Raw genomic sequence first — 19,463 nt, 5'->3', positions numbered from 1 at the left:
TTTCTTGTTATTTTAGGTAGTTATTATCACGCTAATGTATGTTCAAGTGTTCATTTCCCCCGATAAGTTGGTTTTAATTCGTTACTTGATTCTATAAACACAGTCTGACCATCTCGAGCTTTTATGTTGGTACTTCCGGTGACCGGCAGTGTGAATTTGCATATTAGCTAAATATTTAGTTTCACCCAGAACATTTAGATTTAACATTTAACATTTAGATTTATATTTAGCATTTAGATTTAACATTTATATTTATATTTAATATTTAGATTTAACATTTAACATTTAGGTGCCACATTTAATGTTTAGATTTAACTATTTAATATATTTCAAAGTTAACAAATATTGTTGTAAATGTGTTAAAAGGTGACGTTATAAAATTCACAACACTTTTTTAAACATTGTTTGAAGCTAAATGTGGCAAAATGTTGATGTTATTTTCAGCGTGTGTCACTTTACAAATGGCACCCCATACAAACTCACCCCTACATTATACAGTATTTTTGCACCCAAAACATACTGGACAGGAACTGTAACCAAATAACGGCCTGGTGCAGGTCGATGCAAAAAAAAAAAAAAGCCTTGAGCAAATAGCCCCTGGTTCTTTTAAATGCCTAGGGTCAAAATCGATTTTGTGAAATAAACGCCCGGGCTACTATTCGGAAAAATACGGTATCTGTGTGTTGTAAAAGCATTTTGCTCTGCTGCTGTGGACAGCCTGTCTAAATGATGTCTTGAAGCCTGTCTGATTGTATGTGGGTAACATTTAGATTTAGATTTAATATTTAGATTTAACATTTATATTTATATTTAACATTTAGATTTAACATTTAGATTTATATTTAGCATTTAGATTTAACATTTAGATTTAGATTTAATATTTAGATTTAACATTTAGATTTAGATTTAGATTTAATATTTAGATTTAACATTTAACATTTAGGTGCCACATTTAATATTTAGATTTAACTATTTAATATATTTCTAAGTTAACAAATATTGCTGTAAATGTGCTAAAAGGTGATGTTAAAAAATTCACAATATTTTTTTAAACATTGTTTGAAGCTAAATGTGGCAAAATGTTGATGTTATTTTCAGCGTGAGCCACTTTACAAACGGCACCCCATAAGTTTGTGTACAAAAATCTCTAAACATTTAGAGTGGGTCATTGTTTTCCTGTACACGTCTACACGAGTTTCACCGCTGGGTGGTGCTATGGTATTATACCAGTAAAGCCCCAGTTATCCGAATACCAACCGAACAGGCCATTTAACCAACAGTTACAGGCCGCCACACCGAAATATCGCCATCCTGACGGTCCGCCATCCTGAATTCTGATCCCTGAGTCCTGACAGTAAGCTATGGCGAGCCTGTAGAAGCTGTATTCCGCACGTCAGCGATTTTCACCGGGGACGCACGTGAGTAATTCAGGCTGACATTACCTGTTTTTCAGCAAACTCTTCTGGTAATTTTGTTAAAAGGCATGGCATATAGGTCCACAGTAACTTATTATTATTATTGGGTCTTGTAAGAGTGGGCTACAATGAGTACCGGGCCATCAAATCACAACACCCACGGTGAGAGGACACGGAATTGTGTGCGCTTTTACGTACGCAGGTCTAGGTGATCACGGATATTTGATGTGGGAAAGATGTAGCCAGATGTATTACCTGTTTTAGATACGTGGCTGTCTGTCTGTCCGTCCGTCCGTCCGTAGTACGAGTCATGTGCACCAGCAATGAGGCAATGAATGAGGAAATCGCCCGGGTGTTTAATCGGACCGGTGTTAAATACGCAAAATGGGGTCAAACCCCCGGCGGGCGGCTATTTGCCACCGGGCGACTATTTGGAAATATACTGTAACTCACATAACTCATAACTTGCGGAGGAGCGAAGTGGCGAACGATTTGATTCAATAACACTCGTATTCACTAACACTCGTACTGATGAGCATGTTATTGACCTATTTAAGTGCAATACAATGAAAACAATCAGCCAGTGCGCATCGAGTAATGACAATTTTCTCCCGATTCCAAGGTATGGCAGCTGCCATACCTCGCCATACCTAAATGACGCCTATGCTCATGCCTGCTTGTGTTCACCGAGACATGGCTACAGGAGGATAAGACTAACTCGCTCATTGCCCTGGATGGCTTTTCTCTGGTGGGCACTGATAGGAACAATAACTCAGGCAAGAGCAAAGGCGGTGGTACCTGCATTTATGTCAACCAAACGTGGTGCTCACAATACACCACAAGGGAGCAAGTCTGCAATCCCAACATTGAACTTTAAGTCTCAGACATATTTAGCTTCCATGTGAATTTGGGAACATTTTATTATGCACTGTTTATATCCCGCCCAGTGGAAACGCTGCAAATGTAGCTACTACTATAACAGATAGTGTTCACAGACAGAGTTAAAATGCACTCCTGAAGCACCTCGTTTTATTTTAGGTGATTTTAACCATTGTAAAACTTGAGGCTGTGTTGCCTGGATTGAATCGATATGTGGACTGTAATACTAGAGGCAAAAATATTCTGGAGAGATGTTATGGGATTGTCAAAAATGGCTCTACAGCTAAGAATAAACCCCCTTTAGGCTCACAATGGGGGTTTATGTGTGCACCACAGAATCCACTCATCATCACCGCTGGTTCCTCGACTCCTTGCCAATTCCAACCTACCTACAGCCGGATCCTCACAGGTGTGTTGGCTTCCCTTGTGTGGTCACCTGGTATTAGAACCTCTGCTCATCTGACGTCGCTGCCTGTCTGCTACCTCACAGTACCTCTGCACACTTTGACCTGTTTGCTGTTTGTGTGCGTCCAGCAGATGCCAGTGACTCGACATTCTCTCTGCTCAAGTGTGCTACGCCAAAAGTACTGGACTGAACCTGTGTCCTGAAAGGCCCTAACCAGGAAACTGATTCTCACTGTTGTCTCACTACGTCGAGCCAGATTGTCAGTGACTCATCTCATGTCAGTACTTAGTAGTGCCCCCTTTGACATGTATCACAGCTTCTTAACACTTTTTGTAACCTTTTGTAACCTTCCTGCAGGTCTTTTGCAGTCAAACAGGGGTTTTGATTTGTCTTTCTAATAATCATATGAGCAGCTCTCTCAGAAAGTATTATTTGTCTTCCAGACCTCAACTTGACCTCCACAGTCCCTTTTAAGTGCCATTTCTTAATTACATTACGAACTGAGGAAACAGCTACCTGAAAACACTTTGCTATCTCCTTATAGTCTTCTCCTGCTTTGTGGGCATCAATTATTTTAGTTTAGAGCGTTAGGCAGATGGCTGCTGATTGTTAGGACAAGATTTTAGGAGTCAGAATATTTAGAAAAAAAAAATTGCATCACCTGGCCATTCCTATGATGATTTTGAACAGGCCATAGCCCTAACAAGCTAATTATGGTCTGAGACCCTGGTAAAAGTTGTCTGAGAGCTCACATGTCTTGGGGTGCCCAAACCTTTGCATGGTGGTCTTTTCCTTTTTTTTCATTCTAAAATTGTACAAAACAACAATAATACAATAATCTTGCCTAAAGTGTTGAAACGCATGTTTCATCTTTAACTTTATGCCTTTTGGAGATCAATTCGTCTTCTACTTACTCAACTATTCACAGTGAATAAAATTTGACCAGGGGTGCCCAAACTTTAGCATGCCACTGTATGTACTATGTCTTATGTCCCAGTTTGTGAAGCAATACAGTTAGTCTTGAATCTTGAGATCATTAATGCATCACAATTTAAATCCTTTTTTTTTTTTTTTTACATACAAACATACATAGAAAGCTGTGAAACCATCAGTGTAATCTGAATACCAGGTTCTTAAAGGCTAAAAAACATTATTCTGAAGGTTTGTTGGTCGGTCAGCTGTTCAGCTATCATCAAAAGCAAGATATCTAGATGACTGCTGGCCAGATGGTCACAATATTTGGTGTAGACTAGAGAGCAGCTTTTTCTCTCAGGCTATGAGGCTCTTTTACTCCACCTTATCTTCTTCACACTGCCTTTAACAAATGACTCCTCACATTTACCTCTGCTCTACATGTTCTATACATTACACTAAAAATTAATAAATTGCATCTGTGATATTTGCACTGTCCTGACTTGTTAATTTTATGTTAAGGTCATTTTTGTCTATCGTGCTGTATGTCTGACACTGATAGGAAAAGGTTTACAAATGTATGTTTTTTGGATGCTTCTATAACAGACCCTGTGCACCAAAGGTGTTTTCACCAATAACGTCTTTACATCAGATGACTTTTCAAACGATTTCCCTGTTGCAGACATATTTCTGTCTTTGATTGCGCTCTCTCTCTCTCTCTCTCTCTCTCTCTCTCACACACACACACAGAGACTGTACCTCTGCAGTATCCTGGAGGCTTGCTCTGTGGTAACCTCCACACCAAGCTTGTGCAGTGAGTGCTGGATCTCCCCAACATCAATTCGACCTACAAGACAGAACAGAAAGTGTTAACATGTTTGTTCAGTTGATAATATTAAATGTACACTTAACAAAAATATAAACGCAACACTTTTGTTTTTGCTCCCATTTTTCATGAGCTGAACTCAAAGATCTAAAACATTTTCTATACACACTAAAGACCATTTCCCTCAAATATTGCTACAAATCTGTCTAAATCTGTGTTAGTGAGCACTTCTCCTTTGCCGAGATAATTCATCCCACCTCACAGGTGTGGCATATCAAGATGCTGATTGGACAGCATGAATATTGCACAGGTGTGCCTTAGGCTGGCCACAATAAAAGGTCACTCTAAAATGTGCAGTTTTATCACACAGCACAATGCCACAGATGTCGCAAGTTTTGAGGGAGCGTGCAATTGGCATGCTGATTGCAGCAAAGTCCACCAGAGCTGTTGCCCGTGAATTGAATATTCATTTCTCTTCCATAAACCGTCTCCAAAGGCGTTTCAGACAATTTGGCAGTACATCCAACCGGCCTCACAACCGTAGACCACGTGTAACGACACCAGCCCAGGACCTCCACATCCAGCATGTTCACCTCCAAGATTGTCTGAGACCAGCCACCCGGACAGCTGCTGCAACAATCGGTTTGCACAACCAAAGAATTTCTGCACAAACTGTCAGAAACCATCTCAGGGAAGCTCATCTGCATGCTTGTCATCCTCATCGGGGTCTCGACCTGATTGCAGTTCGTCGTCGTAACCGACTTGAGTGGGCAAATGCTCACTTTCGATGGCGTCTGGCACATTGGAGAGGTATTCTCTTCATGGATGAATCCCGGTTTTCACTGTTCAGGGCAGATGGCAGACAACATGTGTGGCGTTGTGTGGGTGAGTGGTTTGCTCATGTCAACGTTGTGGATCGAGTGGCCCATGGTGGTGGTGGGGTTATGGTACGGGCAGGCATATGTTATTGACAGCGAACACAGGTGCATTTTGTTGATGGCATTTTGAATGCACAGAGATACCGCGACGAGATCCTGAGGCTCATTGGATCTGTACATAATTCCTGGAAGCTGAAAACATCCCAGTTCTTGCATGGCCAGCATACTCACCGGACATGTCACCCATTGAGCATGTTTGGGATGCTCTGGATCGGCATATACAACAGCGTGTTCCAGTTCCTGCCAATATCCAACTTCGCACAGCCATTGAAGAGGAGTGGACCAACATTCCACAGGCCAAAATCAACAACCTGATCAACTCTATGCGAAGGAGATGTGTTGCACTGTGTGAGGCAAATGGTGGTCACACCAGATACTGACTGGTTTTCTGACCCCCCCCCAGTAAAGCAAAACTGCACATTTCAGAGTGGCCTTTTATTGTGGCCAGTCTAAGGCACACCTGTGCAATATTCATGCTGTCTAATCAGCATCTTGATATGCCACACCTGTGAGGTGGGATGGATTATCTCGGCAAAGGAGAAGTGCTCACTAACACAGATTTAGACAGATTTGTGAACAATATTTGTGAGAAATGGTCTTTTGTGTATATAGAAAATGTTCTTTGAGTTCAGCAAAAACAAAAGTGTTGCATTTATATTTTTGTTCAGTGTATTTTAGGCTATGCGGATCACAGGAAAACAAGTAGTAGGAAGTAGCAGAGAACTTAAAGAGAAACTTCAATGTTTTCTAACCCGTACCCTATTTTCCCATTTTTGTGTCTAAGTGACTAATTAAAACAAAAAGTTTTGACATTGGCCCAGAGTTGAGTGAGACCACTGCAGCCAGTAGCAACAAAACAGGCTGCAATGTAATCTCTGAGGGCAATTGTTCAAAAGTTTACATCCACTAAAAATTTATTTTTATCACTGACAGGCTCAAATTGTTATTCTAAGTGTCTAACAATGTGTGTGTGTGTGTGTGTGTGTGTGTGTGTGTGTGTGCACTTATGTGTGTTTGTGGGGGTTTAGCGTGCCCACACCATCATTGTTGCGGTCAAGACTGTGGAATATGTTCCACAGCCTCTTCTCATGAGCCCACAGGTACTGGGAGAACTCCTGGAAGTCCAGCAGGCCATCATGGTTGATGTCGCTCTCAAGGACTATCTGTGGGGGCAAAGGGAGACAGTCAGCGATTCAGCAGGGAGTACAGACAGGTAACAATAGGATGGAGGCAGGTAGAGATGGTGTGGTTAGAGGTGAACAGGTGATGGTATAGACGCCAGGGAAGTGTAGGGGTCAGGGAGTGTACAGAGAGTGCAAAATACACACAAGTGAGAAGAGAGGAGGAAAGAACAAGTCACTGTGCTCCCAGTGAAAGTCGAGCAGTAAACAACATCTTACCTGGCTGCAAACATAATTTTTCCTCTCTTGATTAGGCCACAGAGAGAGAGAGAGAGAGAGAGAGAGAAAGAAAGAATACAAGACTAGTTCTTGTGCACAGAGGGTTGGAAAACACACTAATATGCTGTTATTTTTCTATGCTTTGAAAGTAACTTTTATAAGAAACAACTTTTTTCATATTTGCTGAAACTGTGACTGTATCCACACAGAAGCACATGAGACAGATAGTCTTCAAAAAGCAGGTTGCTCCTCCCAGTTCTTGTGCTTCTAATGGCATTTGCTGGAATCAACCACAGCTCACAGAAAAGAAAAAATCAGAGCCAAGGAGTCTCTAACACAGCTGTCAATCACTGCTCATGAACCGTGGTCAAATATGAATCAGGATTCTGTTAGTGCATTGCCTATTTCTTGCCTCAGATGTTTTCAGGAACATACACTGCTCAAAACAACTAAGGGAACACTTAAATCACACATCAGATCTTGATGAATGAAGTTGAAAACCTTTACTGATGTACACTGTGTAATTTGTTGAGAACAAAATGACGTAACAACTGCCAATGGAAACCAAAATCATCAACCCACTGAGGGCTGGATTCAAAATCACACCAAAAGTCAAAGTAAAAAATTTAAATCACAGCCTGATCCAACTTGTATGAATTTTATCACGGCAACTCATAAAGTAACTCAGTGATATGTGTGGCCCCCGCGTGCCTGTATGTGTTACATAATCATATAAATTAATGATAAAAAAAACTAATTAACTTGATTAGATGAATAAACAATAACATAATACATGACATTCTAAAATGATAATACAATGTACAAACTAACTTTCTAATTGAACCAGGGATGCACCGATTTTGAAATTCTGGGTCAATATTGATACTAATGTTTGAATAAAAAATTGGCCAAAAGCTGATACCAATGTTTTTATTTTGGTGTTTCTTTTGTTTTTTGTTCACTCAGTCCTTCTTTACACTACCTTTGAATGAGCATAAATTCAAAAATCTATAAAACAACCTTTACCATAACCTTCTTTCACATGAAAAACATCTTTAAAAAATAAGCAAAAAGCCTTTTTACTATATATGATACATCATACTTCCCTCATTAATATCTATTTTATAGTGCTGTGAAAACATCAATAAATTTCTCCCAGCTGTGTTTATTCAAGTTTCTCACCGACAACTACATTTTACAAGATTACACTGAACACATCATGAGAACAAAAAAACCCCATTAAAGGATTTTTTGGGGGGAGTTTTTTCTTATCTGCTGTGAGGGTCCAAAGGACAGAGGGATGTCGTATGCTATAAAGTCCTCTGAGGCAAATTGTTTCTTGTGATATTGGGCTTTATAAATAAAATTGATTGAACATTATAATTTACCTTTGTCCACCGTCTGCTTACAGGTAATGAAAACTAGCTCTCCTCCTGCTAATTTTAACACACATTTGTTGTTTTTTTTTCATGTTCTTTCTTTCCACATTCATTCCACTCAGTATTGTAGTGGTAGCTATACCTCAAATAAAAAATGTTTTATCATCTTGTCAACTAAAATGTACATCATACGTCTGTGGCCAGGCACCTCTTCCTCTAAAATTTTGCTCAACCTCAATCATGGTGGCTAATCAAAGTACCAAATCATTTTTTAATTCATTCAAATCTTTATTTAAGACTTGGATATCAGTTGAAGGAGACCCTCATTTTCAATGATGCTGAGCATGAACAAAAGATATTAAAAACAATCAGCAATAAGCAAACAAAGAACCATCATGCCTACCAATTAAAACAGAATCATACAAAACAAGAAATAACTAGCAATATATTGCTAAAGGTAGAAATACAAGATGATAAACATGCTATGGTGTACATATATAGTTAAAAGCATTTACACTCAATTAGAGCAAGGAAGATCTGAAATAAGGCATTTAAATAGCCACAAGGGTGGCAGAGTGTGCAAGTTTAAGGTCCTTTGCAGATTATTCCACGTTTAGGGGAATGACGTTCAGTTCTGATTAAGGGAATGTGAAGCAAAAACCTACTCTGTGAGCGACTACCAGGATTATGTGAGGTCAGAGTTAAAACTATACGGTGGAGGCATCTGTGTCAAAGCTTTAGAAATGAACCAATACCAATGCTGTTCCCACCTCACAGCCAAATGCAGCCAGCCAACTTTTAGGTAAAGCTGGCAGTGATAGGTGGCCACTGCAGAGAGACCTTGTGGTCAAACTAAGGGTGTACCTGACTCAGAATTATGTCAGTCAAAGACTCAGAGACTAAGTGAGTGGTAAATTCACCACTTCTAAGCAGAAGGCAGATGATTACGTTATCTCTGAGCCTGACTGGGCAAAGCCTCTCGTCCTCTGGGCAGCTGTCTCTAAGTCGCTCAGTCTCACCTTGGGTCTGGGTCAAGTCCCCAGAAGTACACTGCATACTGACTGGCAAAAAGAAAAAAGAAAGAGAGAGAAGAAAACTGAAAGAAAGAAAGACTGCTCAACTTGAAGGATCTCAGTTCACTAAGGGGTCTCCCACACAGATGATTCTAAAAAATTGCTGATTAAGACCTACACTCATCATTACACACCATTACACCACCACCAGCCTGAATTGTTGATACAAGACAGGATGGATCCATGCTTTCATGCTGTTTACGCCAAATTCTGACCCTACCATCAGAATGTCACAGCAGAAATCAAGACTCATCAGACCAGGCAACCCTCATCTGCTATTGTTTAGTCCAATTCTGGTGAACCCATGCAAACTGTAGCCTATCATCATGAACCAGACAAAAATGGCTGTTTTGATAGTAAAGGTTGATGACCACTGCACTAGCACTTGGTTTGCCAATAATTAACAAACTAGTACCAATTTAAATAGTTCTTCTGAGAGTCCTGGTGTTTTAGATGCCATATTATGCCGTATGGCTCTGGCTGGTGCATGTCATGCTCCTCTCTCTCTTCCTCTTCATTTCCTGTCTACATCTCTGCTCCCTAACACCAAATTGACAAGAACTGCATACACAATGTAACAATGTATAATAATGTGATGAGCGCAAATATCACTTTTCATTCACTTTCATTCCTCTGCTGTAAAGTGATGGCTGACAACTGCTGCTGAAAAATGGTTCTGTATTTAAGGAGCTTGTGTTTTCAGTCAACTGTTGGTCTATTTGTTACCAGGAGACCTAAGAACTTGAGTGAAATCTGGTGGAAGGCTTGGCCACAGAGCAAAGAATAATGGGTTAGGTTTTGGTAGCTGGAGCTCAGCTTTACTTCAGGTACTCTGTCTTGTTTGCTGGGAACACTCGTCAACCACTAAGCACCTTTGAACATAAGAGCCCTCAAATGTCATAAGAGTGCTTTCAGCCAAATACCCAGCTAATTTTGCAACTGTATATGTTATTGTACTTCTAAACTTGTGATTATTGTGATTATTATATTCATACAGACTGAAGTTACAGGGACACTGCTCATTAAGAGACATTTTAGCAATCTCGGCCAATTTTCAACTGCAGCCCCTATTATAACGACAGTCCCAGTTAAATGTTAGACTTAAGGAATGAGGACACTTCTGTGAAGTGAATTAAGTTTGGCTGGCTCTCATTTTTTCAGGGTATTCATGTATAATTAGCCCTTTACAACATTAATACACACAGTTTCAGATTTTCTGCAAACCCTGCAAGCATCTCTCCAGAGACTTGCATGTTCCTGTGAGGAGAAGCAGAGAAAATCTGCTTTCGCCTGTTTTCAAAGTGGTGCTGACAATTAAGGAAATGCTTATGGATCGTTTAGGAAGCTTGTGAAAACTATATATTGTTTGGAGGATTACTTAAATAAAGCCTGGTTAGACCTTGAATTGCTACAACCTGTTCTCATTCCAAGGTTGTCAAATACCTATGCTTTGTCAGAACCCCTCAGTGTCTCATAGAGACCCACAGGGCATTTTTTAGTGCAGGGTGATGCACAACTTAAATACATTGTAGCACATGGTGTATGTTGTAAAAATGGTCACCATTAGGCAACAAAACTACTTTGTTAGGGTTAAAAAAAATACTGTAAAACTTATATTTATAGCCCAGGCTACTGTTTGCTTAAATCACTGAAATCAACAGACCTATATTTGGGACAGATCTTTAATTCCTTTCTCATAAAGCTGGTGCTCAGTTAAGATCAGGGAATACAAACACAATGTTTATTTAAATCAGTGTGTATATTACTTACACTTATACTTTTATTACATATAAAAATTAGGCTTAAGACAATATATCAATCATGAACCATTTACTCAATCTAGCTGCAACAGACAGCGCATCAGAGAGTTACAGCACTTGAGGATTATGGCACCTGGCATACCGACACAACACCACTTTATCCTGTTAAAACAATAGTGAGAACTTGGAGTCATTTTTATAAATAACGCTTTTGATTCTTTTGATATGAGGACCATTACAAAGTAAAGGAATATGAATAACCTACAAGGTAATCGAGGAATGGACACATGATTTGAGGTTGCCAGCAACCCGGTTTCATATATCCAAAGAACTTCAATTAAAAAAACTGAACTGCCTCGCAACCAGACCAGGCATCTAATTGAGACAGGCATTTAATTGTCAAAATGTGTAGCCACACTGGGCTACTAACAGGGACTGGGTGTTTAATTGGGGCTCAGCTTTTGGTGAAGTAAAAATGAGAACAGACTGTGCTGCCAGCATAGGTCAGGGCCTGTATTTATCAAACTTACAAATTATTGCCTTACTCATGTAATATAGTGACAGTGAAGGAGGAACATTAAAGAATATTAAAGAGCAGCTTATGGTTGATCATGTGTCTTCAGAACAATAGCCAATCAGAGACAAGGATATTTGTTCCTTTGTACCTGACACTGCGTCTCTCTGTTTTTATTCTGTTGCTCACACCGGAAGCACCGCAATGGACGAGGAACGGCTGATTCAGGGGGTTTCAATGAGGAATATCCACAGGGTACTTACTTATTTTACTACAAAAACCCAAATTAGGTGGCATCTGGCTGGAGGGAGATCACCAGGAAGTAAGAATTGCGTGAGATGCTAGCAAGCCAGCTTGTTTTACAAACTGCAGATGGTGGTATGATATAATATGGGAGCTACAGTACTACAATATCTATATATTACTCACAATAGTATTGTTGTTAGTATGAATAAAAAGGAAGAACATACTCACCCATCATCTACTCTGAAACCACAGCTGCTGGGTGTGTGGTTTATTTACATAACATAACAGAGTTCCATATTTAACAGATCCAATGTGGACAGAGAATGTCTGATGTATCGCAATGTGGCGCGATAGTGTGACGCTCACATCCAGTTAGGACACAGTGTCACATTTTACATTTTTTTAGAATCTCTGAAATCTTCAGTAGAATTGAAGTGAAATTATCAAACATACACAATCCATATTGTTTGGATGTATCCATAGAGATTAAATAAGTGGAAAATGGCTGAACTGGAACCAAAAGGAAAAGAAACTAGAGCCAGTGAAAGATTCTGCAGCTGGTAGACAAGGTACATCAGAGAAACCCTACAATAAGGAGAATTTAGTGCCACAGTGACAAGTGCAGACAATGAAGATGCAAGTGATTGCAAGCAGAATTTATACTTTGTCTGCACCACTGATGAATGCAAAAGTGATGTAATGCCTTGTCAACTGTTTAAATCAAAGGCAAATGATAGGCCTAAATGATTATATTCAGAGTTACTTGTCATGATGATTCAATCCAAACGTGTCTCAAAAGGTAAGTGCACTTCTGTTTCTGTACTGCAGTCATTTCCACTCCTAACAAACTTCACACACCTTGGAAGCTTTCTTTCATTTTAATTGCAAGAAGATTGACAATTAGCTTTTATTCTTAAGTTTGTGAGTAAGAGTTAAAGTGAAGAATGGAAAACTTTATCTTTCACTGAAGTCCAAAGTTTCACTTTGAGCAGTCTGATAAATATGTGCCCTGCTGTTTCCTCAGTTGGACAAACAACCAAACCAAGCGAGAGTTTTTTAAGTGGGATTTACAGTGTTGATGTCATCTGTCTGTGCCAGAACCAGAAAAATAGTGACACAAAAATTGTCACATAATGGAAAGAAAATCAGTATCATCAGCACCAATTCTTCCATCATGGGTTGTCCCATTATCCCCTACCTTAATCACCGATCAAACAGCACAAAAAGAGGACACAGTTGCCCTTACTGTCACTTTTTTGACAAGGCATACATGAAACGTTTTAGTCTGTAAAGTAGAGTGAAAATGCAATAAGAGCCTATACCAAAGGCTTACAAGTTTGGGTTATGGCAATGTCTCATTTTCACAGTTTTGTTTTGTGTCCTTGTGTTTGCTCAATGCAAGGAAATGCATTTCTTTTCAGATGATAGAAACACCACCACAGAAATGGCAGAGAGCTTAATTCTGAGGGTTTTTGGATGCCCAGTCTTGTGGAATATACACATGGCATCAAACTTTTAACAAAGAAAAAAATGTTTCATCAGTCTTTGTGTTTTATGCTAACTTCCTGTGGCACGGTACATAAAGTCTGTCTGAAATCTGCCACAGAAGTTAATTTTTTTCAATGTACAATGGACTTCCAGTTGACTACATACATACATACATAAACAGAGCTATGTGTAACCGGAGTGTGATATCCAGGTTACAGGTTGTAAAATTCCTGCAGCAGAAGACTCATGAGACTTGAGTTATGTAGCCATCTTTATAACCATTTAAATAACTGCCAGCTTTGGGCTTGAGGACAAAAACAAGTAGATCACAGTTAAGTGGTATAAAGCCAGACTGACAAATCAGTTGTCAGCCAAGGTCAGCACTGAAGCAGGTTTGTTTTACACAGACGCTGTTAAAATATTCATCCACAAAGGGTTCAATTCCACTGCAAACTGGGACAGGCTGTCTTTATATGGTGTCAAAACCAGGCCACACAAATTAGTGATTGACCTGCAAGGGGTTGATTCATGACATGAAAATGACAGTCTCACCCAGGGGACTTGACTGCACTGTCTGATGGTCCTATTACTATTTAAAGGCAGAAAAATGGTTTATACCACAGCTACCTCCTGTAGTCTGTAAAAGGGTTCTCATTTCAAATACCTCACTATATACTGATATAAATTGCAAACATGTTGTCTCTTATTAAATATATAAAAAATGAATTATAGAAGAATATTAATAAAGGAATGTTCTTGTTCTAATATAAACTAATAAAATGAATTCTGTTTAGCTGCTTCAGTTTCAGGGTCCTGGTATTGTACATGCTGGCTCACCTCACATTAACCAGGTCTGTATTCAAATGTAGGGAAAAATTATGAGCTTATATCAAAATTGTGAGATTTACTAAATCAAAATTATGAGGTCACACTTTTGACTTGAGAAAATTCTGAAAAAGTTAATTGTATTGTTTTTTAACTATTAGATACTAGTAAAAATTATGAGATAAGACTTCTAAATTACTAGATGGTGAGTCTATTATTTGATTTATTGAGCCAAAACTAAGCAATAAGTCTAAGTTATACATATTGGGATCCAAGGTGCAATTTTTAACTTTGAAATATCATGCACCGTTTCGTTTTTATTGCTCTATCTTTTCATGCTTTCAGGCATATTGCCTAATTGTCATGCCATCCACCATCCCCTCCACCTCCCAAAGACAAAGTCAGCTCACACACTACGTCACTTTCGAAACGTTGATATGATACTGGTTGTTTGCAGAAATTCCAACAGAAATTCAAGCATTTTCTTCAGGTGACTGGGCTGGACACAAACAGAGAACCTGAGGTCATGTTTTGGAAAATCTTGGTTTGAAAGTGTGAAACAAGAATTGAAAGACTGGAAAAGAACGACTCTGTTTGACTTCAGTTGCTGTACAAAAGTCCTGTGGTGACAATGTAGTGGCTGCCTTGGTTGTAATGAAGAAAACAAAGAGTGTAACCCCACACACTGCCCTCAGCGCTCTCATACTTTATTGAACAGCATTGCAACTCAGGGGGTGTGCTGCAAGAGAGAAGGGTCTAGTTGGTAGCCATGATAACAGGTCTAATTCTCAAAATGGAAAATGAGGAGCTTCTGTGCTTCCTCCGCTACAGTATGTACTTTAGCCAAGAAACACAGGAACATTCTTTATGACAAGAAAGCAGATATTGCTGTGCCAAAGTTTCTTGATCACAGTTTCAAACTGACTGGTTTCTCTTCATCCATCTCTCTTTGCAGAAAATATTTATCACGCATTCATTTTATAAATAGCATGAAATAAATGTTCATGCACAAACCCTGAAATGTAAAAAATATCTTTCTCTTGCGATCATTATCATCATGGGGAGTTTATTTTGGACAGAATTCACCAAACAAATGGAAACCAAACAATTTGCCTCTAAATGTTCTACATAATGGCTCAACTCAAACTTTTTTTTTGTTTTTTTTACATTTTCTGCGACCTAATGTGAAATTCAAATTTAGAGTTCACCATCCCAGTCACCAGAAGGAATTGTTAGCATCAGGCTACAGGGTGTTTTTTTTTAGCAACCTGTCACTGTCTAACAAGTGGCTTTTTAGGAACCAAACACAGGTTGGTTGTTTTCCTGACCAGTCACTGTTTTTCAAACGAATTTGTAGACACCAAATGTGGGTGTTTTTGGCAAACTGTAGCTGTTTTACAAGCACCTTTTTAGTGACGAAATGTGTTTTTTTTAATGACCTATCACTGCTTTTCAAGCATACTTTTTTAGCACCAAATGTGGGTGTTTTCAACAACCTGTCACTGGTTTTACTGTAGCTTTTCAGGCACCAAATGTGGGTGTATTTTTAGTGACCCATCACTGTTTTTCAAGCAAATGTTTAGGCACCATATGTGGGTGTTTTTTTTAACAACCTGTTACTGTTTATCCAGTAGTTTTTTAGGCACATCACATAGCCTGGATGTTTTTTGGTGACCCCTTGCTATTTTTCCAACCTGTCACTGTTTTGCAAGTGGCTTTTTAGGTCCCAAACGTGAGTGTTTTTCAGCAACCAGCATTACAAGTGGATTTTTAGGCACCAAACACAAACTTGAGTGTTTTTTAGCAACCTGTCACTGTCTTACAAGCAGCTTTTTGGGGACTGAATATATTTTTTTGTTTTGTTTTGTTTTGTTTTTTGTTTTTTTTTAACAATCCATCACTGTTTTACATACAGCTTTTTATATACCAAACATGGGCGTTTTTAGCGACCTGTCATTATGTAACAAGTGGCTTTTTAGGCGCTAAACATGGTTATTTTTTGTGACCTGTCACTGTTTTTTCAGTGGCTTTTAGGCATAAATGTGAGTATTTTTGAGCAACCTGTCACTGTTCTAAACATGGGTGTTTTTAGTGACCCATCACTGTTTTTCCAGCAGATTTTTAGGCTGTCCCTAAAAATATGGGTGTTTTTTGCAACCTGTTACAGCTTTACCACTGGGAACAGTGGCATGAAAAACAGTTGTTTTTTACTAACATGCTGCATCTCCAGCTGGGATAGTGCCAGGAGAAGCAGGTATTTTAAGCCAAAACATAATCTTTTCCTATCCACAAAAAGTGTTGCTTGTGTCTAAATATAACAACATTGCTGACTCAACAGACTCAGCATTGCTAAAATGTAAAGTTTTAATGTATGCATTACATAACTTACAAATGTAATGTTTTACAGAAATGTACAAGGCCAACACTTTTTGTGATGACACTATTACTAGGCATCTGACAACAAAAGGGAGTGCTTTATTTTTAGGAGCTGTTTTGTTTTTGATTTGTACTTAAGGTGGAATACCTAGATTTGCTTTGAAAATAGCTGTCTTGTTGTTGGAGTTTTCAGGCAACAAGCCACTTAATTAGATGGCAGAGATAGTTCAGAGCATGGGGTTTTATATTAATTTAAAAAATAATAATTTCCAACACAAAATTTTGTAATCCAACAAACTACTGTAACAGTGAGATCCTGGAGAAACGCCCTTTCGTTTTGTTTTTACAAGCAAAATGACGATAAAGATGTGACTGATTGACTGATTGATTGATCCGGGTCAGACTGCAACCTTCAGCTTTAAAAAGATAGGCCGACTTGGAGCTTCCTAACTTGAAGCACTGTGTTGACAGTAAACCAGCCTATAGCCTACTGTAGGCTACACAACTAGAGGAGGTTCACTAACACACACAGAACAACTTTCGCCACTGGGGAGGTAAAATATTAGGCATTATGAAAGCTGCACATATGGAGGAAGAAACACACAGACGCCTCCCCTCTTTATCATCCTTCATACATTATTAGCAATGAGGACAGGTTGACTTGAAGTGAGTTTACATGCTACATGCTACATGTTGTAGCCTAACTAGGCTACGTTATGTGCTCCCTCTATGTTTGCATATCGGCCTACAGGCTATAAATAATACTTTACATGTTGTGCTATGTATAGGCTACCACTCCATCACTGCACGTCTCTGTCCTGCATGCCGGTAAAGCAGCTGTGAATGGGACAGCGCAACCTCGAGGTTTAGCCTGTGTGTTTGAGCTGAAGTGTGTGTGCACCTGTAGTCAGCATATGTTTCACTGCCTCTCGGTGTCTCACCTCCTCCGCCTCTCCCCGGTGTAAACCTCGGGCTGCCAGTCCGGTCCGTAGTTCATTGATGTCAACCTTGCCATCGTTATTCAAGTCCAGCTGCTTGAACAGCTCCGCATATTTCCTCTCTCTGTCCGGGTCCAGAGATGTTCCGCTATCTCCGTTTTCTTCGTTTCCTCCGTGGCGAATCTGGGCGCAGACCCCCTCCTCGTCTTCGCCCATGTGAAAGAACAGCAGCCGGTTTGCTCTACTGGTCCACTGTTAATTTCCCAGCCGAGCATAACACAGTCAGAACCCACACGAGAGCGAGATTTGTCCTTGTTGCCAGAGGGACCGGACCGCTACCTCACATCATCATGGGAACAGTGATGGCTAAACGGAGGAGAGCTGAACGGCCGTTTTTTTTTCTGCAAAGGAACTTCCCTCTGGGATGGAGGGAAGGATGGAGGGCTAAATGGATGGGTGGATGTCGCTGTGAAATTAATCTCCGTATGAGTTACATACTCTGTCACACCGGCTTGCGCATAAACTGAGATGAATTCAAGTTTCCGTCGTAGCTCGCGAATGAGAAGCCGGTTTTACCGCATTCTCCCAACGCAGCACTGCTCACACATCTGTGTGCACGCGGAGAGCCTGATATGAACGCCGTCAGGGTATTTAACCTCTGCGTATCAGGTCTATTTGTATTTTACTGTCAATTAAGGTAAAGAAATCCAGACCGACCTCGAGGGAAAATGACTTAACGCATTTACATCCACACATTAATCCACCCACCGTCGCGGCTGCTCTTCTAGCACTATATCACGCGATACGCAGAGCATCTTCAGCGCGCGCGCTCACAGCACTTCGCACGCGTCACTCCAGCACAGGGACTGTGAGAGCAGATGGACTATTTAGACCTTTTACTTCAATTATATTGGACGACAGGGGCGTAAATATAGACAGTGCGGTTGCACTGGGGCTGGTGTGGAGGAGTCCGATTGCCACCTGGAAATATGGCCATGTTCAAAGAAGAACTCACATTGAACTAAAAATGGTGTGATTTTCTTCATATGCTCTCAAAAAGGCAAACCCATCTTCATCATGGTTTTCTGTTTTTGTAAAATAGTATCAATCTATAACAAAACGACATGCTTATTTTACAATAACTTTAAAAAACTATAATTTAATAATTTAAAAAAAACTATTTAGTCAAACTGATAATTTCATGTTTTCTTTTGTAGTTTTTATCATATATGTAATGAAGATTGCTGGATAATACATATGTTGATGTTGTCCAATATTGAGTCTCTGTTTCGTCATGTAGCGAGAAAATACAAAAAATACAAAAAATGTTCAGTAATATATGCGAATTTTTCACCCACAGCTGCTAACCTATAAATGAACCAAAAATTTAAAAAAAAAAATCCAATATATATGTCAATATGATCATCTTAAAGTCATTCTGCATATGAGTATTTTCACTTTTGATACATTTTTTTCCTGACAATACTTTTACAACCTTTTGCATGCAGGACTTTTACTTGTAACTGAGTTTGATTTATTCATAGGAGTAAAGTTAGCACTTAGTAGCCAAAATGAATAATAATAGTTTAATAGCAATTCTTTACTTGAGTGGAATATCTGAAAAGGCTTCTTCATCCATCCCTGATGTTGAAGTTGTGTTAAGTGACAGGCCTGCATCACTGTCAGTAAAATGAACCTCTGATAGCTTATTGGCTATAAATAGCATTAATAATGGGGATTGCGAGCTGTGACGTGCAGCAAGGGATAGTGAAGTGCCCGGTCAGCATTCACAGGATACGACAGAGAGGGAGAGATACAGACAGAGGGAGAGTGATTACAGAGGCTGTCAGATCTTTATTCATGTCACATGGACTTTAGGCTAGTTTTCGGATTTATATTTAAGATTTTAGCTGACACACTTACCCAGAGACAACATATGTAGATTAAATTCCTCCTTCTTCCATTTCATCCAAAAGTATTCACCCTCCCTGGCATTCTTCCTATTTTGTTGCATCAGTGCAAATGATTTAAATAGATTTTTATTGAGATTTTTTGTCATGTCAAAATAGCCAAAGTTGGTGATGTTAA

General features: G+C 39.4%; 1 protein-coding gene across 2 annotated transcripts in view; it reads right to left on the bottom strand.

Moving 5' to 3' along the window:
- The window catches only part of LOC125878832 (calcium-binding mitochondrial carrier protein SCaMC-3-like), a 37,793-nt gene extending 19,623 nt beyond the window's left edge, over nt 1-18,170 (bottom strand). For both annotated transcript variants that reach the window (XM_049560248.1, XM_049560249.1), the window contains exons 1-3: nt 17,379-18,170; nt 6,416-6,539; nt 4,372-4,459 (exon numbers count right to left, since the gene is read on the bottom strand). In XM_049560248.1, coding sequence (XP_049416205.1) covers nt 4,372-4,459; nt 6,416-6,539; nt 17,379-17,591 — 425 coding nt within the window. In that variant the 5' untranslated portion in view covers nt 17,592-18,170. The remainder of the gene's footprint in view (nt 1-4,371; nt 4,460-6,415; nt 6,540-17,378) is intronic.
- Between the last annotated feature and the right edge of the window lie 1,293 nt (nt 18,171-19,463).

This window comes from Epinephelus fuscoguttatus, linkage group LG19 (genome assembly GCF_011397635.1).
Source record: "Epinephelus fuscoguttatus linkage group LG19, E.fuscoguttatus.final_Chr_v1".
Taxonomy (NCBI): Eukaryota; Metazoa; Chordata; class Actinopteri; order Perciformes; family Serranidae; genus Epinephelus; species Epinephelus fuscoguttatus.
This window is presented reverse-complemented; position numbering and strand designations above follow the sequence as displayed.